This window comes from Phyllobates terribilis, unplaced genomic scaffold (assembly GCF_046119375.1).
Source record: "Phyllobates terribilis strain yellow unplaced genomic scaffold, ASM4611937v1 Scaffold_5__5_contigs__length_657084704, whole genome shotgun sequence".
NCBI classification, from domain to species: Eukaryota; Metazoa; Chordata; class Amphibia; order Anura; family Dendrobatidae; genus Phyllobates; species Phyllobates terribilis.
In genome coordinates this window covers 366523946-366548975 of record NW_027362765.1, presented here as the reverse complement: position 1 = coordinate 366548975, position 25030 = coordinate 366523946, and the positions used below count along the sequence as shown (strand labels likewise).

The following is a 25030-nucleotide window of genomic DNA, read 5'->3' as shown; positions in this document are numbered from 1 at the left end:
CTTCTGCTTGTTGCCTGTCCTTAGCAGTGGTTTCCTAGCAGCTATTTTACCATGAAGGCCTGCTGCACAAAGTCTCCTCTTAACAGTTGTTGTTGAGATGTGTCTGCTGCTAGAACTCTGTGTGGCATTGACCTGGTCTCTAATCTGAGCTGCTGTTAACTTGCAATTTCTGAGGCTGGTGACTCGGATAAACTTATCCTCAGAAGCAGAGGTGACTCTTGGTCTTCCTTTCCTGGGGCGGTCCTCATGTGAGCCAGTTTCTTTGTAGCGTTTGATGGTTTTTGCAACTGCACTTGGGGACACTTTCAAAGTTTTCCCAATTTTTCGCACTGACTGACCTTCATTTCTTAAAGTAATGATGGCCACTCGTTTTTCTTTACTTAGCTGCTTTTTTCTTGCCATAATACAAATTCTAACAGTCTATTCAGTAGGACTATCAGCTGTGTATCCACCAGACTTCTGCACAACACAACTGATGGTCCCAACCCCATTTATAAGGCAAGAAATCCCACTTATTAAACCTGACAGGGCACACCTGTGAAGTGAAGACCATTTCCGGTGACTACCTCTTGAAGCTCATCAAGAGAATGCCAAGAGTGTGCAAAGCAGTCATCAAAGCAAAAGGTGGCTACTTTGAAGAACCTAGAATATAAGACATATTTTCAGTTGTTTCACGCTTTTTGTTAAGTATATAATTCCACATGTGTTAATTCATAGTTTTGATGCTTTCAGTGTGAATGTACAATTTTCATAGTCATGAAAATACAGAAAAATCTTTAAATGAGGTGTGTCCAAACTTTTGGTCTGTACTGTATGTATATATATTATTATTTATTAATATTACAGCTCCACGTATTCCATGGCGCTTTATACACATATATTTATTTCTAATTATATATGTAATAAAGAAATGCAACATTGAAATATATATATATATTTGTTGCAACATTGTTTCATAATTCTCCCGATTAAGAACAGCAAAGAACAGACTGACAAAGAAAAAGACGCAGCGGAGAAGAAGATGACAGATTTATATGCCGTTCAGATACTGTTGTAATCATGGCAATAATTTTATGGGCACTAACTGTGACCTTTTATTTGTGACCATTGTCTTACTTTCGGAACGGTCATATAACATTCATGTATGAATACCCATTGATATAGAGAGGTGCCTCCAGTGATGACAGTAATTCAGGGGTGGTCGCACTGCTGGCTCCACCCTCGAGGAACTGGTCATTATTAAAATTTTTAATATGGATAATGTTTGTGCGAAATGGAGAATTCCTTTAAGCAGCCATTACTGAAATAATGCACTGTTCTTTGTGTATCGCTTACTTTCACAGCTTCATCTGTGCAAATGTTTTTTGTCTGTATGAAATGTAATAGTGCGGATGTTCTTCTGGCATTGCTTCATCTTTGGCAGGTGCTGGCTGTGTTATACAGCTGACGCTGGGTCTGTTATCTGCCATGGTCAGAGATAGTTCTACCTCTAGGATGTGACAGTCACTGAGGCATCTGAGCGCTGATAAAGAGACAGCGCCTCTCTGTCACCCCATCGATGATCGCAGGGTGCCGATGGATGTCATGTAGGTCCCCGTTTCTGCCATCTTTGTACCTTCATGAAGCCATGACACCGGCTACATTATCAGACTTCCAAAATAGATCTGGCACACAGGAGGAAGACGAGGGTTGTCCTATTTATACGCCATTCTTGGGACTGTGTAAAGTTGGACTCCTGTAACGTCGGCCAATAGCCGCTGACACCCAGTACATGGGTCCAATACATTGGGGCCGCCGGGTCCACATGACAGCCCCCATAATAACAGCTAGATGCCCCTTGTGTGTAAGACGGTGAGTTGGGGACATCCTGTGTACGAACGTCTCGGTGTCGTGTCGCTTTAAGAGTTAGAATAATCGCAAACCTCGATCCCTGGAGAAAAAGGCTTTGGAAAAATAGATGAATCTGAAAATATTCTCCTGTGAAAAATGATGCGGACACAGATGCAGGTTCTGCCTGTGATAAATGACAGAAGAAGGAGGTCACGCGGAGCGGCGGCGAGCTGTGACCCCGCAGGTGCGAGGCGGCGGGAACGAAATTATTACATGTGAATCATTCCTCCAGGTGCGATGGAGAAGATAATATCACCTCAGTATAGATGAAGATGAAAAACTCGCCTCCAACACACGATACAAAAAGAACGAGGGGCCCGTAGATCACAATGGGAGGGCCCTCCTTGTGCTGCTTCATGCCATCACCACCAACCCTTCAAAGAAGAATTAAATAAAAAATACTCGGGCATCCAATGAAACCCTATTGATAAAGAGTGATGGCTTCAACGCTGAGAGATAATCAGGGGTGGTCCACAGGCTGGCTCCGACCCCCGAGGAGCTAGTCAATATAGAAATCTTTAAAATGGAAAGACTTTGCACAAAATGGACAAGTCCTTTAAGCATTATATTATAGAAATGATGTAAGGAAACCGTACCTTGGGTAACGCGTATTTTGGCAGCTTCATCTGTGCAAACGGTTCTCGTCTGTAGGAAACATAATAATGCGGACGTCCTCCGGAAGTGAGCTGCAACGTAGAGCGAGACACAGTGTAAGACTGGTTAAGAATGACAGTAGGATTGATGCAATAAGACAAACTCAGCTCTGCTACCTCCGTATCACTAAGAAGGTGTCCAATGTTGCTCACATCAGTACATTTCATTTAACTGGATTGAGGATCACAGAAGACTGCAGATAATCTTGGGCTTCGTGTGTCTTGGAGAAGTTGTTCATGGCGATCTCAGTCCCCAATAAAGCAGGTCACCGGCTCTGCTACATCGGCAGGATTGAGGATTACCCATAATTACCGTACATTAGCAGCCAGTAAGAGGTGAGCAGCAGAGAACCATTAGATTAGAAAGCAGAATACTTCCACAATCTCTAAATTGGGAGATTACGGGATTATCTCTATCCGGTAATTATTTAAAAGATGCTTGAACTCCCAGCGGGAAGAGGTTGCAATATCAAGCTACAAAAATGGGCCGTGTATTTTAAGGATCTTTTCCTGTAAATCAGCAGCGGCTACTGGAGATTTTTTTTTTCTGATTCATCAATTGCAACTTTTTTAAAAAGTTGCAAAGTTAGGCACAACGTCATTCCAGATCCTTCTGGTGTATTTACTGAATGTAAAAACAAAAAAACAAGAACAAAAACCTGGGAGTCTGAACTGAAACGTAAATTGATGTGCATGCAAAATGTAAATGCATGTTCACATAAGGCCACTAGACAGAGAAAAACAAAAGACAAGCAAAATACCAAAATATCTGGAAGTAAATGGATAAGTCGCACAGTGCAAAAAAATATGATAAATAATAAAGGGTATTCAGTTAACATAATTTTTATCAAAATAATGTAAAAGCCATCCTGCCACGTCACGGCAACCCTTATGGGACAGTCCTAACTCTAATATTAAAACCTTACCATTTGACAAGTGACGTACATATGGATAAGGGCAGAGAGACTGGATCCCTAGTAGAAGCATAGACCTGAGAGGCAGATTGAACCTTTCAGCTCAGACAAAGGGCGGCCACATGCTTATATACATTTAAGCACACTAAACTGCGAAGAAAAAACCTGGGAGTCTGAACTGAAACATAAATTGATGTGCATGCAAAATGTAAATGCATGTTCACATAAGGCCACTAGACAGAGAAAAACAAAAGACAAGCAAAATACCCAAATAACTGGAAGTAAATGGATAAATCGCACAGTGCAAAAAAATATGATACATAATAAAAGGTAGTTAACATAATTTTTATCAAAATAATGTAAAAGCCATCCTGCCACGTCACGGCAACCCTTATGGGACAGTCCTAACTCTAATATTAAAACCTTACAATTTGACAAGTGACGTACATATGGATAAGGGCAGAGAGACTGAACCCCTAGTAGAAGCATGGACCTGAGAGGCAGATTGAACCTTTCAGCTCAGACAAAGGGCGGCCACACCCTTATATGCACTTAAGCACACTAAACTACAAAGAAAAAACCTGGGAGTCTGAACTGAAATATACGTAAATTGATGTGCATGCAAAATGTAAATGCAAATGGTAAGGTTTTAATATTAGAGTTAGGACTGTCCCATAAGGGTTGCCGTGACGTGGCGGGATGGCTTTTACATTATTTTGATCAAAATTATGTTACCTAAATACCCTTTATTATTTATCATATTTTTTTGCACTGTGCGATTTATCCATTTACTTCCAGTTATTTGGGTATTTTGCTTGTCTTTGGTTTTTCTCTGTCTAGTGGCCTTATGTGAACATGCATTTACATTTTGCATGCACATCAATTTACGTTTCAGTTCAGACTCCCAGGTTTTTTCTTTGTAGTTTAATGTGCTTAAGTGCATATAAGGGTGCAGCCGCCCTTTGTCTGAGCTGAAAGGTTCATTCTGCCTCTCAGGTCTATGCTTCTACTAGGGGTTCAGTCTCTCTGCCCTTATCCATATGTACGTCACTTGTCAAATTGTAAGGTTTTAATATTAGAGTTAGGACTGTCCCATAAGGGTTGCCGTGACATGGTGGGATGGCTTTTACATTATTTTGATCAAAATTATGTTAACTAAATACCCTTTATTATTTATCAGATTTTTTTGCACTGTGCGATTTATCCATTTACTTCCAGTTATTTGGGTATTTTGCTTGTATTTATTTTTTTTCTGTATTTACTGAATGTGCCAAAATTGTGGCGCAAATTTTGTAATTTTTGGAGACAAAAGTTGCAAAAACAGTTTCAGACAAGATGAAAGACAATTTGTAACTTTATGCAAAATTCACAAATCACTTGCATAATTTTGATGAAATGGCAGCAATATGCTGCAGAAAGAAGCTGTATACAGAGGAAAGGAATTATAAATGAAAGAAATGATTAACTGAAAGATGAGGCTGTGTATAAAGTAGAGAAGGGATGAAGAAAGCAGTATATAGAGGGGCTGAGCAGAGTTATGTTCTGCAGGATGGGGCTGTATATAGAGGAGAGAAGTGATGTACTGCAGGATGGGGCTGTATATAGAGAAGAGGAGTGATGTATTGTAGGATGGGGCTGTATATAGAGTAGAGAAGTGATGTACTGTAGGATGGGGCTGTATATAGAGTAGAGGAGTGATGTACTGTAGGATGGGGTTGTATATAGAGCAGAGGAGTGATGTACTGTAGGATGGGGCTGTATATAGAGTAGAGGAGTGATGTACTGTAGGATGGGGCTGTATATAGAGGAGAGAAGTGATGTACTGTAGGATGGGGCTGTATATAGAGTAGAGCAGTGATGTACTGTAGGATGGGGTTGTATATAGATCAGAGGAGTGATGTACTGTAGGATGGGGTTGCATATAGAGCAGAGGAGTGATGTACTGTAGGATGAGGCTGTATATAGAGTAGAGGAGTGATGTACTGTAGGATGGGGTTGTATATAGATCAGAGGAGTGATGTACTCTAGGATGGGGTTGTATATAGAGTAGAGGAGTGATGTACTGTAGGATGGGGTTGTATATAGAGTAGAGGAGTGATGTACTGTAGGATGGGGTTGTATATAGAGCAGACGAGAGATGTACTGTAGGATGGGGCTGTATATAGAGTAGAGGAGTGATGTACTGTAGGATGGGGCTGTATATAGAGTAGAGAAGTGATGTACTGTAGGATGGGGCTGTATATAGAGTAGAGGAGTGATGTACTGTAGGATGGGGTTGTATATAGAGTAGAGGAGTGATGCACTGTAGGATGGGTCTGTATATAGAGTAGAGGAGTGATGTACTGTAGGATGGTGCTGTATATAGAGTAGAGGAGTGATGTACTGTAGGATGGGGTTGTATGTAGAGTAGAGAAGTGATGTACTGTAGGATGGGGCTGTATATAGAGTAGAGGAGTGATGCACTGTAGGATGGGGTTGTATATAGAGTAGAGGAGTGATGTACTGTAGGATGGGGCTGTATATAGATCAGAGGAGTGATGTACTGTAGGATGGGGCTGTATATAGAGGAGAAAAGTGATGTACTGTACGATGGGGCTGTATATAGATGAGAGAAGTGATGTACTGTAGGGTGGGGCTGTATATAGAGAAGAGAAGTGATGTACTGTAGGATGGGGCTGTATATAGAGCAGAGGAGTGATGTACTGTGGGATGGGTCTGTATATAGAGTAGAGAAGTGATGTACTGTAGGATGGGGCTGCATATACAGGAGAGAAGTGATGTAATGTAGGATGGGGCTGTATATAGAGGAGAGAAGTAATGTACTGTAGTATGGGCCTGTATATAGAGGAGAGGAGTGATGTACTGTAGGATGGGGCTGTATATAGAGGAGAGAAGTCATGTACTGTAGGATGGGGCTGCATATAGAGGAGAGAAGTGATGTACTGTAGGATGGGGCTGTATATAGAGGAGAGAAGTGATGTACTGTAGGATGGGACTGTATATAGAAGAGAGAAGTGATGCTCTGTAGGATGTGGCTGTATATAGAGGAGAGAAGTGATGTACTGTAGGATGAGGTTGTATATAGAGGAGAGAAGTAACGTACTGTAGGATGGGCCTGTACATAGAGGAGAGAAGTGATGTACTGTACGATGGGGCTGTATATAGAGGAGAGAAGTGATGCTCTGTAGGAAGGGGCTGTATATAGAGGAGAGAAGTGATGTACTGCAGGATGGGTTTGTATATAATGCTGAGGAGTGATGTACTATACGATGGGGCTGTATATAGAGGAGAGGAGCAATTTACTGCAGGATAAGGTTTTGTATATCAGTGTTGTACTGATGTAGGAAGCTGTATATAGAAGCCTGTAAACATGTGTGGCAAGACGACTCGCTCGGCTCTCCCGGAGGCAGACTCAGGACACACGTTCTCAGGTTTCCTTTCTGCTGGTTTATTGTCTGGCATAAACTCATGCAGGGTTTCGCAGGAAAAAACAAACAAGACCCCTCTGGGTTAAACGGAAAAACAAAACAAAGTATAACTCAGTCCATAGATGAGCGGGTTCCGCCCGTTCTCGGTAGCATAAACTGCACTGCTAAAGTCCTTGTGAAAAGCTCTGCAGCTTCCACAATACTGTCTGGAGACTTCCCTCTCCAGACCACACTCCAGAGAAAAAAAAAGGGACTGAGCTTTTACACATTGCTCAGCCACACCCTGAGAGGAGGTAGGGGGAATGGCATCCCGCCCTCTTTGCCATTCCCATAAAACCGCACACCCTTTAACAGAGTAAGCCTACCAGCATATAACATGCTGGCAGAAAAATAACGTAGGTCTTAGTTCACACAGGAGAGCATCCTGAGTGACACATACCTCCCCTCACATATAAAACCAGTGACACTGTCACATATTCCCCCCCTCTGCCCAAAGCCAGGGGTTTGGGCACCTTCTGACACCAGGCAGGGAATCCTAGAGAGGGCATCTGCATTCCCATGTAACTTCCCGGGCCTATGCTCCACGTGAAAGTTAAAATCTTGACGCCCTAGGAACCATCTAGTTACCCTGGCATTTTTACCCCTCTTCTACCTCAACCATCTCAACGGGGCATGGTCTGATACAAATTTAAACTTCCGGCCTAGTAGGTAATATTTCAGTGTATCCACGGCCCATTTTATGGCTAAACACTCTTTCTCTACTATGGCGTAGTTTTTCTCGCAGGAGGACAGCTTTCGGCTTAGATAGAGAATGGGATGTTCTTCCCCATTTATCTCTTGGGAGAGTACAGCCCCTAGACCAACCTCTGAAGCGTCCGTCTGGACCACAAATTCTTTCTTGAAGTCTGGAGCGACCAGGACCGGCTGCTTGCACAGTGTTAGCTTCAACTGTTGAAACGCGGTCTCCGTTTCTTCCGTCCATTTCACCATGGTTGTTTTGGTGCCTTTTAGAAGATCCGTTAGTGGCGCGGCAATCATAGCGAAATTCGGGTTAAACCGCCGGTAGTATTCCACCATTCCCAGGAATGCTCTCACCTGCTTCTTCGAGAGTGGTTGCGGCCAGGTTTGAATTGCCTCCACTTTCTTGATTTGCGGCTTTATTTCGCCTCTCCCAACAACATAGCCCAGGTACTTGGCCTCCTCTTTTCCGATGGCACACTTTCTCGGATTTATGGTAAATCCTGCCTCCCTTAGCGAGTCCAGAACGGCCTGTAGTTTAGGAAGGTGACTAGCCCAGTCTGGGCTAAAGACCACAATGTCGTCGAGGTAGGCTGCGGCATACTTCTTATGTGGGGCTAGGATCCGATCCATAGCCTTCTGCAAAGTGGCTGGGGCCCCCTGTAGTCCGAACGGCATCCGCGTGTATTGAAAACACCCATCAGGTGTGGAGAAAGCCGTCTTCTCCTTAGCCATCAGGGACATGGGGATCTGCCAGTAGCCCTTCGTCAGGTCAAGAGTGGTGATGTACCTCGCCGGTCCAAGCCTCTCGATGAGTTCGTCGACGCGGGGCATCGGGTACGCGTCACACATGGATACCTCATTCAGCCGGCGGTAGTCATTACAAAACCTCCACTCTCCATTGGGTTTCGGCACGAGGACGATTGGGCTCGACCACCCACTCTTTGACTCCTCTATTACCCCGAGGTCTAACATCCTCTTCACCTCAGCCGAGATCACCTCCCAGTGTGCTTCCGGAATCCGATACGGCTTCAAATTCACTCGTACGTGCGGTTCTGTCAGCACGTCATGCTCTACCACTTGAGTATGCCCTGGCAACTCTGAGAATAGCTGCCGATTACGCTGTAGTAATTCTCGACACTGTTGCTTCTGGGCCGGTGATAGAGTCTCTGCAATAGTGACCTCCTCCACCTTGCCTTCTGGTGCGGCTCCCAGGCAAGGAGTTTCCACAGGTTCACGGTCCCGCCACGGATTGAGCAAATTTACATGATATATTTGATGCGGCTTTCTTCGGCCAGGCTGGTGGACTTTATAATTAACCTCGCTGACTTTCTCCACCACCTCGTATGGACCTTGCCATTTGGCGAGGAACTTGCTCTCGACGGTAGGGATCAGCACCAAAACACGGTCCCCGGGCTGGAACTGTTTTAGTCTCGCCGAGACTGGAGGAGATGTTCCTTCATGATGGGCATCACCTTTGACATTCTCTCCTGTAACTGGGCGACATATTCGATGACACTCCGGTGTGGGGTGACTTCAGCCTCCCAAGTTTCCTTGGCGATGTCTAGGAGACCTCTTGGATGCCGCCCATATAGGAGCTCAAATGGAGAGAAGCCAGTGGAGGCTTGAGGAACTTCTCTGACCGAGAAAAGCAGAAATGGGAGCAGGTAGTCCCAGTCTCTCCCATCCTTTTCAACGACCTTCTTGAGCATCGCCTTTAAGGTCTTGTTGAAGCGTTCCACTAGGCCGTCCGTTTGTGGATGATAAACCGAGGTCCGAAGCTGAGTTATCTGAAGGACTCTGCAAAGCTCCTTCATCACCTTGCTCATGAAGGGGGTTCCTTGGTCTGTCAAAATCTCTTTTGGCTGACCTGTCAGAGCAAAAATATGGACCAGCTCTCGGGCTATACTTTTACTGGACGAGTTCCTTAGGGGAACTGCTTCAGGGTACCGGGTCGCATAATCCATGACGACCAGGATATATTGGTGACCCCGAGCTGATTTAACTAAGGGGCCCACGAGGTCCATGGCAAACCTCTCAAAAGGAACCTCTATCACAGGTAGTGGGACTAAGGGGCTACGGAAGTGGGAGCAGGGAGCGGTTATTTGGCAGGTGGGGCAGGACCTACAATAGTTTTGAACTTCTCGATAACACCCTGGCCAATAAAACCTTCTCAGTATCCTCTCCTGAGTTTTCTCGACCCCTAGGTGTCCCCCCAGAATATGTGAATGGGCCATATCTAGCACCCGCCGTCTGTATGACCCCGGCACTAACAGCTGTTCCACTATCTCACCGCCCCTCAGTTTGGCCACCTGATATAGCAACTCCCCCTGCACTGCAAAGTGGGGGAATCTGGTGTCGGCCCCCGGCTCTTGGGCAACCCCATTACATACAGTAACCTGGTCGAACGCCCCTTTTAAGGTCAGGTCTCGAACTTGAGCAGTCCCAAAGTCCTCTCTGGACATATCTAACGCAGGGAGATCGACCTCCTCGGTCACCGTCTCACACTAGTCACTGACAAGGACGCACAGTGGGAATTCCTCCATCTGAGACTTCGTCGGGGGTTCTTTTTCAAGGACCTGGTTTTTCCCCATGCTACTTAGTCCAGTTCCCTTCCCCCACAAGTCCCAGAATAAGGAAAAATCACGGCCCAATATGACGGGGTGTATCAGGTCCTTTACTACCCCGACTTCATGGGACTGGGCACCACAGTCTGTCCCCACTGTCACTGTGGCCACGGGATAGTCCTTGGCGTCACCATGGATGCATCGAACGCCCTGGGTTTTGGAAGGGATCAACTGGTGGGGAAGGGTTGATCTGATCAAGGTCACCAGACTCCCGGAGTCCAACAGCCCAAGCACTTTTACTCCATTAATGGACACTGCACACGCCTGCGGCCCCTCGCCGGGTCGACAGTCCACGCTACAGGCTGGTTAGGCATAATAGGAGACCCGTCTGCCTAGGCTGTAGTCCACGGGCTCAGGGGATATTTGACACCTGGTGGCTACATGTCTAGGGTTGTGACACCGCCAACAAACTATATCTCTACCAACCGTTCTAACGGCACCTTCAGTGGGAGTGGGATGCCCCCTAGTGGTGGCTCTAGACCCCTTCCGTGGTGAACCCGCCCCCTTTTGGGTATTCCAGTAGGGAAAAGTGACTGCATCCGGTTTCCCAAGAGATCTCTTGACTACCTGGTACCTCTCTAACAGGCCGATGAAGTCATCTGCGTTCTGGGGATCACCCTGGGCAACCCAGGTCTGTACTGGCTTGGGAAGGGAATGCATGAATCTGTCAATCACCACCCACTCAACCATCTGGGCCGGAGTGGAGGACTCCGGTTGTAGCCACTTCTGAACAAGATGCAGGAGGTCAAACATCTGCGAGCGAAGGGGTTTGTCGCTAGCATACGCCCAGTGATGAACTCGTTGGGCTCTCACCGCCATATTTACTCCTAGACGTGCTAAGATCTCTGTCTTTAGTTTGGGATACTCCTTAGTATCTTGCAGCGCCAAGTCAAAATACGCCTTCTGGGGTTCACCCGATAAATATGGCGCCAGAACCTCTGCCCACTGTGCTGGAGGAAGTCTCTCACGATCAGCCACCCTCTCAAAAACAGTCAGAAATGCTTCTACATCATCCCCAGGGGTCATCTTCTGCATGGCCCGCCTTCCTGACGTGAGAATCATCAGTCGGCCCTGGGGGTGGGGCGGCTGCCCTGCTCTGGCTGGCATCCGCCAAAAGCTGTATCTGCTGTTGCGCCTCCTGCTGGTGCTGCTGCTGTGACTTTTGCTGCAACTGGATTTGCTGAAGCAACAGTTTGTTCGTCTCCTGGTGCTGCTGCTGTATGCTCTGCTGGGCCTGGACCAGGTGCTTAACGAGCTCCTCCATGCTGCTGGAATTCTCTGGCTGGCTGGCGGCCTTCACCCAGGACATCCACCGGTCTTTGTAGCAGGTACACGTGTTCCTGGAATCCTGCACGCACTCTCACACCAACTGAGGCAAGACGACTCGCTCGGCTCTCCTGGAGGCAGACTCAGGACACACGTTCTCAGGTTTCCTTTCTGCTGGTTTATTATCAGCCATAAACTCATGCAGGTTTCGTAGGAAAAAACAAACAAGACCTCTCTGGGTTAAACGGAAAAACAAAACAAAGTATAACTCAGTCCATAGATGAGCGGGTTCCGCCCGTTCTCGGTAGCATAAACTGCACTGCTAAAGTCTATGTGAAAAGCTCTGCAGCTTCCACAATACTGTCTGGAGACTTCCCTCTCCAGACCACACTCCAGAGAAAAAAAAAAGGGACTGAGCTTTTACTCAGCCACACCCTGAGGGGAGGTAGGGGGAACGGCGTCCCGCCCTCTTTGCCATTCCCATAAAACCGCACACCCTTTAACAGAGTAAGCCTACCAGCATATAACACGCTGGCAGAAAAATAAAGTAGGTCTTAGTTCACACAGGAGAGCATCCTGAGTGACACATACCTCCCCTCACATATAAAACCAGTGACACTGTCACACATGTTACCAAGGTTCTAGGCTCACTCAGATGTGTTTTGTTTTGTTCTGAACCCCTAGCTACACCTCTACACAACGACCACAACAGTACCCTTTATCACAGTAGATCACCATGCCTGGTGCAAGATCAATATCTTCTGCCATGGACACAGCAGAGGATTTTACCAGGCTGATTCATAATAACTATTTTTAAACACTACATATCCCATCATCATAATGACCAAGTCCAGCAAGAAGCTGTTCCCAGCATTCTCCATTGAATTCAGTGGGAGTTGAAGAAACTTAGGAGATCTGCAACTTGTCTACTGGGAATGGAAACTACTTATTGGGTATTGGGAACTGGGTACCACTGTTCTTGGATTTGTGAGAGTCCAAGGGACAAAATCCAACTCCTCAACAAGCAATAAAAATCATATTTCCTAAAAGCCCATTAAAACGGTCATAAAATAAATCAGTTGAGGTAGACCCCCTCACCGATCTCCATAATAGCTAGTTTGGGTTTTCTATGTCAATGGCTTCTCATGTGGGCACTTCTCATTACTAGTGCTGGTTGAGCACTAAAATGCTCGGGTGCTCGAAGCTCGGGCCGAGCTCACTGTGATACTCGGGTGCTCGACCGGAGCAACGAGCCCAATGTTAGTCTATGGGAGACCCGAGCATTTTTGCGGCGGCTCCCCCGGCAGTCTGTAGAAAGCCTAAAAAGTGCCCAAAACGATAGTGACAGTGCTCAAATGACATGGGGACAGCATGGGGATCGCCCCAGGAAGCATTTCTGACCCCCAGGTCACTGCTGTCAACAACGTGGTCAGAGGTATTAAGCCACTTTTACGGGCTCACAAGAAAACGTTCAAAAACGAAACTGAAACTGCTTTCCTGTGAAATATGTTAAGGAACATCCTTTCCAGGGTAAAGACTTGTGTATAAGGAAAAATAAATAACCAAAAACAAAAATACTCCTCCACACCTTGGGCTATGTTCACAAGTAGCATTTTTTATGCATTTTTGCACTTTCGTATTGCTTTCAACCGTGACAAATGCATTCACCGGGAAATGTCATTTTAACATTTTAGAACTTTATCTGGCCATGTGCTGTGTGACACATGCATACAGTGCTGAAAAGACATGGGAACAGCATGGGGAAGACCCCTGGAAGCATCTCTGACACCCAGGTCACTGCCTAAAAGTGTGCCCATCAGAAGTGATCCTTGCCGCATCAGAAGATGCAGACTTGCAACTATCCCCGTGCAAGTCCTTGTCCCAGGGCAGTGTTCAATTGTACCTCCCCCATTCCTTGCAATACAAGAGCAAGTATGCAGCCTGCCACCCACCCACCCCCAGGCTGCAATACCATACTGCTTGCTTGCACTTGAAATTGGGCCTTTTAGGCATGTGGAGGCAGAATCTGGCCACCACATCATGGCTGCGTCAGCAGCCTGGTATCCATATTCAGTCCCCAGGCAGCCGGGTGTCCACGCTTGGTCCCCAGCCGCCAGCGGGCGGCCGGGTGTCCATACTCAGTCCCCAGCCGCCCCGCGGCTGGGTGCCCACACACGGTCCCCAGCCGCCTGGGGGAGGCCGGGTGTCCATAAATGGTCCCCAGCCGCCCCTATTTGTCCCGGTGCGCCTTATACACAAGCACGCATACCAAAACATTACCTGTGCCCTCCCCAGTGCATTTAGTGGGAAGGACAGTCTAACCACAAACACGTGGACAAGTGAATGTGGCCAGGGATGGTCCATCTGACTGACGCCTTCACACTGGGTTAATATTGTAGAAGGCGGGACACAGTTGGACACTGGGATGCAACACGTCCTCCAGACATAGAGGATTGCGGGTCCTGGGTCAATCAGGCTTCAACACAAAGTTCAGAAGGTAGACAGCAGCAGTTGTCGGCCTCCTACACAACGAGTAAATTATTCATGATCATGAGGCCATCCATCTCCTTAGCTTTCTGTTCCTTGGAATGCAAGCGCATGTATGTAGTAGCGGCTAGGCCTGAGGTGGTCAGCGTTTTGGCGCATATCCTACCTCCTCCGAGGATTGCTGGATGTTTTCCTGCTACTATCCCAGTTCTATGACTCCCGTTAAAACAAAGCTTCAGGTGATGAATGATGGATGAGGTGGTGGCAAAGGAGAAAGAGCAGGAGGAACAGGGACCATTCACATCAATATGAGGCCAGTCAACCACACATGTCTTGTAGGATATGTTTCAGTACCAAAAGGAGCGGTTCGGCTACACAGTTATGGGGCATACAGTGAGTGCAATGCCTACCAAAAATTTCGAGGCACTCCAATGCCCCTTGGAAGTGACATGGAGGTCAGAGGGCCTTAACTAAACCGTTTTTTCCATTTATAGCAACTAGGTCTCCTGTACACTGTTGGCCTAAGCAGGGAATGGAAGGCTTTCCAAAAATTATTAGGCACTGCAATGCCCCTTGAAACAGACGTGGATTACAGCGTACTAAAAACCTTCTACCCATTATTGGGGAGTGGGTCTCCCTTAGTGTTCACCTATGCATTGAAAAGCAAAAGCTGACTAAAATTAGGAGGAAATGCAATGCCCGTTGGAAGAGTCGTGGAGGTTAGAGTGGTTTAACAAGACGGTTTTAATGCCCCTTGGAAGAGTGATGGAGGTCCCAGTGGAATAAAAAGACAATATCAATGACCCTTGGAAGAGACGTGGAGGTCGCAGTAGCTTAACAAGACGATTTTAATGCCCCTTACAAGAGCCATGCAGTATAGAAAACACTTTGGCCAGCATATTGAAAACAGCGGATAGGTGGTGTGAAGGGGATGCCACTCACACCCCATAACCGCAAAGCAGCACCTACTTAAAAAGTCAATGGAAAAACAAAGAGGGCAGATGAGTATACTGGCATAAATAAGCTTTATTATTAAAAATAATTTATTAAACAGTATCAAAAATATAAAGACAATGTGTAGATTTGCGGATCAGAAAATCCCACCATATCCTTAGACCCATGGAAAAGTAGAGGACTGGGTACCTAGACAGTACATCACAAATTTGAAATGAAAAAATAGGCACACAGAAAAATCACTGTAAATAAGCGTGGGTCCCCTAAGGAATTGAGTCCTGGGGGGAACCATGAAAATACATGAACGTCACAGGATGGGCTCAGGTCAGTGACTGGGGTATGACACTTCACCTAGAGATACCATCCCAAAAAAATGATAGAGAGTAAGTAAGAAGAAGAAGATAGGAAAAAGGAGAGGGCAGGAAGGGTGGTACAAGCGAGCATTAGAAGTACTACACAGTAAAATGGGGGTCAGGTCAGTTAGGTAAAAAAGTGTATCGTTGAATTCATCATATAATATGTCACCAACATGACCAAAAAGACTCACCCACGAAGGTGTAGAATGCTGCTCGTACAGGGGACAAAGGAGGGCAGGTTGCTCCCATCAGAAATGGGGCCGTTTCCGGTGCCGTCAGGGAGATGTACCATCCCTGGCCACAAGCACTTGTCCACGTGTCCGTTGTCAGGTGGACTCTCCCAGTAACTGCGTTGTTGAGGGCATGGCAGATGCTTTGGGACACGTGCTTGTGGCACACCGGGCAAAAAAGTGTCAGCTGGGGACCGAGTACCGAGGGACGGCCACCGCCATAAGATTGCGGAAGGATTCCGTCTCCACCAGCCTAAAAGGCAGCATTTCCAATGCAAGCAGTCGTGAAATGTGAGAATTTAGGACTGTGGCCTGTAGAGCGTTGGCTGCGAATTTGCGCTTTCATTTAAAGCTCTGGGATATGGACAATTGTACGCTGCGGTGGGACGTGGACGTTGATGCTGTTTCTTGAGAAACTGCCATAACAAGTGAAGACTGAGAGGAGGGGGCATCTTTACATGCAGTATGGACAGGGGGTTGCCTTGCACACACAACAGGGGGTTCTCTTACACGCACAACAGCGGAAGAAGCAGTGGTGACACCCGCTAACACTGGTCGTGGACCCTGGGGTTCGCCCCACAAGGTAGGGTGCTTTGCTACCATGTGCCTGATCATGCTGGTGGTGGTCAGGCTGGTAGTTTTGTCACCCCTGCTGATGCTGGCATGGCAGGTTGTACAAATGGCCTTTTTGGGGTTATCAGCAAAGTCTTTAAAAAAATTCCAGACTCTGGAAGACCTACCGGTTGTACTGGCAACGTCCCTCGTGTTGGTGTTTCGGGGAACGGTTGCCTGCCTTCTGTGTGCGGCCACCACACTGCTTCTTCCTGCCTGTTGGGGTACTCTGCCTCCCTCCCCCTGTGTGCTGCTGCCTCGCTCTGCATGTCCTCCTGCCACGTTGGGTCAGTTACTAGATCATCCACCACCTCCTCCTCTTCCACTTCCGCACCACGGTCCTCCTCCTCACTTCGTGGCAATTGTGTCTCGTCATCGTCCACCTCTTGTGACAAATTGCCAGCGTCGCCTTCCTGTGGCCGTGGCTGTTCAAATATTTGGCCATCGCAACATGGGATCTCCTCTTCCACCACTTCAAGCGGAGCAGGCGAGGGGCACAAATATGGAAATGGACCAGTGAACAGCTCTTCAGAGTGTCCAAGTGTGGGATCAGTTGCTGTCTGACGACACTCGGCATGGTGGGAGGAAGGAGCATCAGGGTGAGGAGGAGTATGCGGTCGAGACTCACGGCTACTAAAACTTGACCGTGTGGAAGACAGACCGGAGGTGGTGGTGCCCAGGTGACTGGAAGTATTATCTGCCATCCAATTAATAACCTGTTCCCACTGATCAGTTCGCAATACTGGTGTTGTAGTGTGCTTCCCTAGTAATTCGGTCAAGAACTGGGAGCGAGAAGATGTGGCTGTTGGTTGTGGCACATTTTCACCTTGGCCACGGCCCCGTCCTCTACACTCACCATCACCAGAACGTCCAGTTCCACGTCCCTTGCCACGCGCCTTGCCCATTGTAAATGAAGTAAAATAGCTTACACTCGCACTATCAATGGAAAAAGGGTAATAAAAAGTAGATTAGAACCGTGGAAGAGGAAAACCACAGTTCTATTTCTCTGGCTTACACCAGAATCTTTTAAACAGATATGTTGGTGTCTGAACAGTCAGCGAGACACTCAAACTGTTTTTTTTATGGAAAAAAGGCAAAAAAGTGGATAATACAGAGATTTGAACCGTGGAACTGCAAAACCACAGTTATAGTTATGTGGCCTACACCAGACTCTTTTAAACAGATATATTTGTGTCTGAACACTCACAGACACACCCAATTTTTTTTTTTTGGGGGGGGGCGGGATACCAAAAGGTTAATAAGACGGGTATTTGTACAGTCTGACTGAGGCAAAAATTTTAAAAAAAGGATTTAGATGAAAAAAAAGGATTTTTCCTGGCCCCTGAGACCTGGGGCTAAGTCTAGCAATTTGAGAAGCAGCAGCACACAGGACTGTAATGCAGTGTTTGTTGGTATAACCACTGCGTCTCCTATACAGCCTGCCTGCCTGCCTGATATCTGGGATGGATATTAGTCCTCAGAAGGACTGTTTGTTTGATTTTGCAGGCTTTAGAGACCCTACACTACCTATTTCACTGTATAAATCTCTCCCTAGCTAAGCAGCACTCTCCCTACACTGTCTGATGTGGAGCGACTGTGTCCAAGATGGCGGCGCCCGGTTTTAAATACTCGAGGTGACGCTGTGCGGCCAGCCAATCACTGTAATGCCCACAACCAACATGGCTGCAGCATTACAGTGACTGGCAGGCAATCCCTGCATGTTCATTGGCTCTGTAAAGAGCGCCAAACATGCAGGGCGGAGACCCGAGCTCCCGCCCGAGTAACCGGGAAATGTTCGGTGCTCGCCGCACATCCCGAGTAGCGAGATGCTCGGGCGAGTACCGAGCAGTGTCGAGCATGTTCGCTCAACACTACTCATTACATTTAGTGGAACCTACTCTAGATGTCAGGTGCCCTTAAGTCTTATTTTACGACCAACATTGTACTTATTTCTTACTTAATATTTTTTTGTAAATTCTTTGTCTTCATCAAGAATGTCTTCGATATAAGACCATGTGATCACAATTGGTTCCTTTGAGCGCACCAGGTCAGAGATGCAGTTCTGGTTACTGTGTACATCATGCATATTAGTAGGTGTGTGGGTATAAAAGATGTATAGGGGGCAGGAACCTGGATCCGCAGACCCCCTGCTGCATAAACAAGTATTATAAATGTACATGGTCGATGGGATCCAGTTACAGAATTTCTTTTGAGTTGGGAAATTCCTGGTAACCCCTCTAGTCCATGAAGAATGTGATATTAGGAGAAGAGCACCCGTCACTTGCACCTAGTTAGTGAATATTGATGGCTAATGGCTCATTCTTTTGGACTTTCCACAAGCCAGAAGAAAAATAGCATTTTTTTCAAATAAAGCTGTAGGAAGTGCATGATTTGTCTTGTTGAAAGGCTGTATGCCTAGCAGAGCTGCGAACACTGGACGGATCGTGCTTCTCTGCATTAATGCACTCATACATATGTATGCTGCTTATTTTCTGTACTCAAGCAGTTAGCGGTTCACTAGAGATGACTTGTTTAAGGGCATTTGTACTTAGCTTAGTCCTGACACCTGTCTCCATGCTTGCTGCATGTTTTTATTAATATGTTGTCTTGGTGAAAATTTGGAGTCCTTTATATTTATTATGTGAAAATAAAAAAAGAAAACATCTAACTGGTTTTGTTAGAAATATTTAACTGTTTGGATTCTGCAGCTTTTATGTATTACAACATTGCAAGCTGCTCAATGCTGTTCAGAGCCAATCTCAAAAATAGGTCTGTCTGTTCGCTCAATCTCCAGCCCCTCCTGAACATAATCTAAGCTCGATCCTGATCATAGCAAATCACAAAGTCAAGGCTGATCTTAGATTCTCATTTAGGAGAAAACAGGAGAAGCTGAAATCTGAGCTGATACAGACTGATGATTGACATTGTGCAGCATTGAGCAGCTTGCAATGTGTCGTAATTAAAGATAAGTGAATCGTCCAATTTGTGATGAATTTTTTGAAAAATTCGGAGTCATTAGAGTCCAAATTTTGTTTCGATTCACAAAAATCCACTAAATGGCTGTCAGGCGCTATTCTGCTAAATTCTTTTGAGTTCTGGGAAGAGGTTAAGAAATAATAATTAATTATAGTTACCTGTCCTAGGCCTTCCCCTCACCTGTCCTGCCACCGCAGCTTCCTGTCCGGTTCTCTAGTCTTCGCATCTTCCAGTCTTTGTAGGATGCAGCGGACATCAATGCATGCGCCAGGCTCTATGTGACCACATGAGGTCCAGTCAGAGCCAAAAGATCCAAATACAGAGGAGGGTAAAAGATCTGAAAACTGGAGGCAGGAAGGTCCGGCCTGAAGACCAGAGCAGGTAAGGGTGCCTAGGATAGGTGAGTATAATCCTTTACTATTTCCCAACCCCTCCCCAGTTCCCTGTTCATTATGCTTTGGGGTCTGGAGAGACATTGATGCATAATAAACATCTTATTGGGTCACTTTGAACTTGCAATGAAATTGATTCATAACGAGTCAATCTTTTCAGGTGATTCGGGATGAATTGAATCCAAAAAATTATTTTTTAGTTGTTAATACACTTAGGCTGCAGAAGACAAATGGTTAAATATTAATAATGAAAAAAAAAAAAACACAATTAGAGAAATGAAAGAATATTGCAGAGAAATGTTGACATCTTAATAAAAGGATGCGGCAAACACGGAGACAGATGCCAGTACCGATTCCCCGAAACACGTCATCTGTAGTGAACCGCTAACTGCGGCTGTGCAGAAAACAAGCCGCATACATATGGATGAGCCCATTAGTGCCGAGAAGCTTTAGCCAGTGGACGCCGCGACGCTAGAAATACAGCTCTTCTTATTTCTCACACAATTAATGCAACACAACACATGGGGGAGAAGAAGTGCACAACCTTCAATGGTAATGACCACTTGGATTATTGTAAGAGTTCAGACGTCGCAGTGAATTCAGAGCTATGGTGCAGATTTCGGGATTGCCAAACCAGTGGTCCCGTTGAGTAGCGAGGGGGGAAGCACATGGACAGTTGTCTCGGGTGCTAAGTTCTATGGACGTCTTCCCTTCTCGTGAGCTGCTTTGTCATCTTAGTTTGCGGTCACCAGTTCCTATGCAGAACGCAGAAGTTGAGATGAGTTTGTCATCAGTTGCTGCATTCTGTAGAGTTACCGAGAAGAACGAGCCCTCAGTATAATGGAAAGATCTTTGTCATCCATGCAGAGCAAAGGAGCCGATAACAAAATCCTCTCGACTGTTGTGCTCTGCGTAGGCAGCAACCAAGATGATGGAGGCTGAAGAGCTATTAGGGTTAGGGATAGGGTTTGAGTTAGGTTGAAATTTTCAATTTTATAGCTAGGGTAATAAAATACACAGATGTAACAAAGATAAAAAATATACAAAAATGTAACCATTTTTTTTGCTAAATGTTACATTAAATTTAAATACAAATACCTGTTTGGGGGATAAGGGATTCAATACTGGACTGGTAGAAAGGACTCGGAGTAGTTATAGTCCACGGCTTAGGGGGGCACAAAGCTTTTGCACAGTAATGTACTGGGGGCAGGGTGGGGTGGAGAACAGGGTGTCTGATTCATTAAGAGACGCAAATCTTACTCCAACAAGGAATGCCACCGCTCATCAGGACTTTGTCACCACCACGCCTCGTCACTCCCCGTTTCATCAAGGCTCTGCTCACTATGTCGGAGTTGGGCAAAAAAATGTCGTTAAAAAACGCCAAAAGTTTAATTTTTGCAGAGTTGTAATGAATAGGAGCCATTGATTATAAAGAGATTTCATCATTAATGATTAACTCAAAGTGACCTAATCTTAATGCCTTCAAGCTATTTAAAGCCTCCTACATCTGTGCGCTGAGACTTTAGGAAAGAAGCACCATGAAAACTCAGGAATGAGTGGTTTCAGATGGATACAATCATTTTGCAGCCAAAAGCGCCTTCCAAAACATTCTCCAGCGTGAAGCAAACAATTAAGCTCAGGGGATACAATTAGTAGAGAAGAGATAAGCATATTGCTCATTTACTGCAAGAAAACCTAATTACTTGGTGTAGGCGATATTGAGAAACCAAGTCATGGATCAAGCCTGAGAACCCTTCAGTGAATTATCACACTGCTCAGGATCCAGGTCGGTGCACGATCAGGCGGTATTCAAGCTGGATAGGCCATATGCCAATCATGTGTCTAGAGAGAGGTAAGACAAAGGGAAGTGGCCCACTGCGGCTACTTGGGAAAGACTTGGGAAGAGCAGCCATAAAGCTGCAAGTGGCCCGTAGTGAATACATAAGCAATGGATGCAATCTGCATGACTTAGATACAACTGGGCAATAAATCGGAAAATAAATAGTGCAAAAAATAGGAAGTAATCAGCGAGCTGAATGATACCGCGCTCATCAATACGGCTCATCGGTATGGCCGTATTACACATCTATATACAGTATCTAGATTGGAGCAGGTGCCTGAGAAAGCTATTTTGCTGGATTAACACTAATAGAATTTAGATTTGCTACAATTTACAAATCTTTGTGAAATTCTAAAGAAATTCCATTTGCTTACAATCGATTTGCTTTTCCTTGATACATTCCTTAGAAGTGGCAGCTCACATCCAGCCCGGTCCTCAGTGTCAGACAGGAGCAAAGCTGCTATTACCGAGTAGGGTTTCCCTCCCATAAGACAATGGAGGATGAGTTTCAGGATTTTAGACCACTTTTGTCCTCTCTGTTACAAATGTGACCCCAAGATTGTAAAATGTTCCATCTTTCAGGAGTCATAGGCTAGGTTCATACGTGGTGCTTTTATCTGCAACCAAAACTTTTCCCCTTAGTAGGAAAAATGCTACATATAAAACTCAGCTATTTGCTGCATTTTACATGTGTGATTTGTCAAAAGTACATGTTTATAAAAATATTAAAATTTGACAGTGGAGGACATGTTTAAAAAAAGCTGTTATAGAAAATATTAAAAATCTCTGAAGTCACTCACCACCCCCTCCCTCCTTTCTCTTATCACACAGATTTCTAGTAAGGAAACAAGAGCGGACAGTCTCTTAGAATTAGACAATAGACTAATTCAAGTAGGGAACTGAATGTGGCTGAATAGGGAACCAGCTTAATTAACATGCAAGAGCCTCTTTTAGGACAAAGACCTTGAGAATGTATATTGTGCATAGACAAAGAGCTATGCTATAAAATAGGCAGGTAATTGAGGCAGGAGAAGTCTTTTTCAGAGAGTTGGACAACAAAAGGGAACCTGTGTTTATGCATATATAACCAAGTGTAAGAGGCTGTGTCTTCAGGAAATACATTCTGAATGACACCTGGGCTGCCTGCGAGGAAATGTTATATTTACAATAGCCAGCTGAGCCTGAATGTCTCAGAAAGGAAATAATGAATATTAACATTTGTATAAATCCGATATTGATGAAACATACATTTTCGACACTGGGGCTAACCTCACCCATACAGGAATTCTTGGCTCTGTGTTCTCTATAAGAGACTGTCTACCTTATCTCCTCTCTGAACAAAAGGATCGGGGCGATTGGACTGGCCGAATCCCACCCATAGTCACACATAGAGTAATATGCTGGTTTACAGTTTATTCGATCAAACAGACTGCCCATCAATCATGCAAAGTACTGATAAGGATAGGTCACCAATGTCTGATCGGACGGGGTCTGACACCCGGCACCCCCGCCGATCAGTTGCTGTCGGTGTCGATGATGGCGGCCGCCGCCTGGAAGTGCTTTCATGCTGAGCCTGCCGTCTTCTATTAGTGACTGAGTTTTGGTACTATACATCCTCCCCCTATTCAAATCAATAGGAGGCGAATGTAAAGTACCCTGCGGACAACCTCTTTAAGGAAAAAAACTCATCCAAAATGCTTCAAGAAAAGAAAAGCTCCACTAAGCTTATGTTCACACGTGGTGTTTTTGTAGTGTTTTTTTATGCAGAAAAAAACTTGCATTTTACAGTACCAGCAAAAGCCCCAAGATTTTCTTTTCCTTACTGAATTTAAGAACTTTTTAAATTTGTAGCATGTCAATACTTTCATCATTTTTGCAAAGTTTTTTTTTACCCATAGAAAGCAATGAGAGAGTTCAAAAGCAAGGCAAAAAATACAGTAAACAGGTTTTTTTTGTATTTTTGGGGGGTTTTGATGATTAAAACTAGCTTGTCAAGAATAATCACAAATATCACAGGCCGGGAGTCACTCATAATCACCCGCTGTGATCTTTGGAGTGAACCGCTCTCTGCTGCCCCCTATCGTCCGGATAATTATACGATTGGCCGACGATCAACAGAGGAGGACACAGGCTGGAGGGCACAGAGGGAGCTGTCAGCTGGCTTGGACTGGTCGATAGGAGAACAGGAGAATCTCCCGGTGGGCCCCTGTACTGGATTTGGCCGCCAATGGTCTATATGAGCAATATTTTGCACAGTACTCTAAATGTTATGTACATGCACAGGCAGCATCGCATCATTAAGTACTGTGCGGCACCAGGCTATTTGTGCAGTGCACCGGGGGCTGCAGCAGTTTTGGGGGGCTGGGATGTATATTAGCTTTGTCTTATTCGGGCTCAGCAACGATCAGTGACCGCAGTTTAGCTGGATTGTCTATCAGTGTCTACAGATCCACCTTCTCTCCCAGGGCTGGTGAGGTTTCTCCTCAGTCCATTTCTCATGCCTCATACTGAAGCTCTGCCAATACCGATGAGCTTCTGAATATTTGCACAAGCCCAACACAAACTATAAATCACCAGTAAGAAAATATGACTTTTTGCTCAAAATAATAAGACAACTTTTCAATATTTTGAGAGATCTTCTGAACAAGGACACATCCTATAGGGAAGGCTGGTATTGACCTACCTGGACAAAGACATATTCATCTTGGACGATGAGGGAGTTGGTGTCAATGTATCCAGCGAATGGTTTCATCCTCACCGTCTCTGAGCAATTGTTCATCTTACAGACGATGTACTGAGCATCTGAAATCCAGAACAAGAGTCAATCGACATCCACATTTCTTTACCGTCATTACATTTTGTTGCAATCAAAGCATTTTACTGTTGCTGAAAATGAGTTAAATTGTCAAACACATCACTTTGCAAGACGAAATCAGAGTGCAGAAAGTCTGTTCTGCATGTAACAGTCTACACCATCGTCCCCAGAAATATACATCCTGCCTCATAAAGTCAATCCTGACACAAGGTATCATTCAGATACTATTATTATCCCTGCTGGCAGAATTATCAATACCGCTTGCTGAGTGTCATCGCTTTCTGGGAGAATTCAGAACTAGATAAAAAAAAAGTTGTGAAATTGTTACATTTAAAAGCAAGATTTACAGAAAAAATAAGAATAAAAAGTATCTGAGCTGTAAAAGTCCCAACAGAGGTCTCTGTGCAGCTGTTTTTTCAATGTATCATGGGATTCAAATGTACTGGTTTCATATTAGTCTGACCTGTGGGTTATTACTACATCCCCTGACATCTCATTACTACATACCCAGCATCTCCACCTACCCACTTTCTGTCTATTTCTCTAACTTTGCACCTCAAAAAGACTCCATTAGTTCTTTTCCTGACTCAAACTACTCCCAGAGCTAGTGTTCACCCTCCATTCTGCTGTTACTGTGTCTTGATTACATAGAAACTCACAGCAAAATATAAACCTTATTGCAGGGCTAAAAAGTTGTATCCTTTTATAAAACCTATTTCATGTACATTATTAGAGAGTAAGAGTTAATAATGAGGGGTGATTGCAGGACACTATTTCTGGATCCTCATCTGTTGGCCAAAGAAAGCATATCTCGTCCTGGAGAACTGAGCACATTACCCACACTTCTCACCC

At 45.2% G+C, this 25030-nt stretch overlaps 1 protein-coding gene across 3 annotated transcripts in view; it reads right to left on the bottom strand.

Annotated features, from left to right (window-relative positions):
• SORCS1 (sortilin related VPS10 domain containing receptor 1) overlaps positions 1-25030 on the bottom strand; it is a 951041-nt gene that overhangs the window by 211211 nt on the left and 714800 nt on the right. For all 3 annotated transcript variants that reach the window (XM_073684756.1, XM_073684757.1, XM_073684758.1), the window contains exons 7-8: positions 24047-24165; positions 2487-2576 (exon numbers count right to left, since the gene is read on the bottom strand). In XM_073684756.1, the coding sequence (XP_073540857.1) occupies positions 2487-2576; positions 24047-24165 (209 nt within the window). The remainder of the gene's footprint in view (positions 1-2486; positions 2577-24046; positions 24166-25030) is intronic.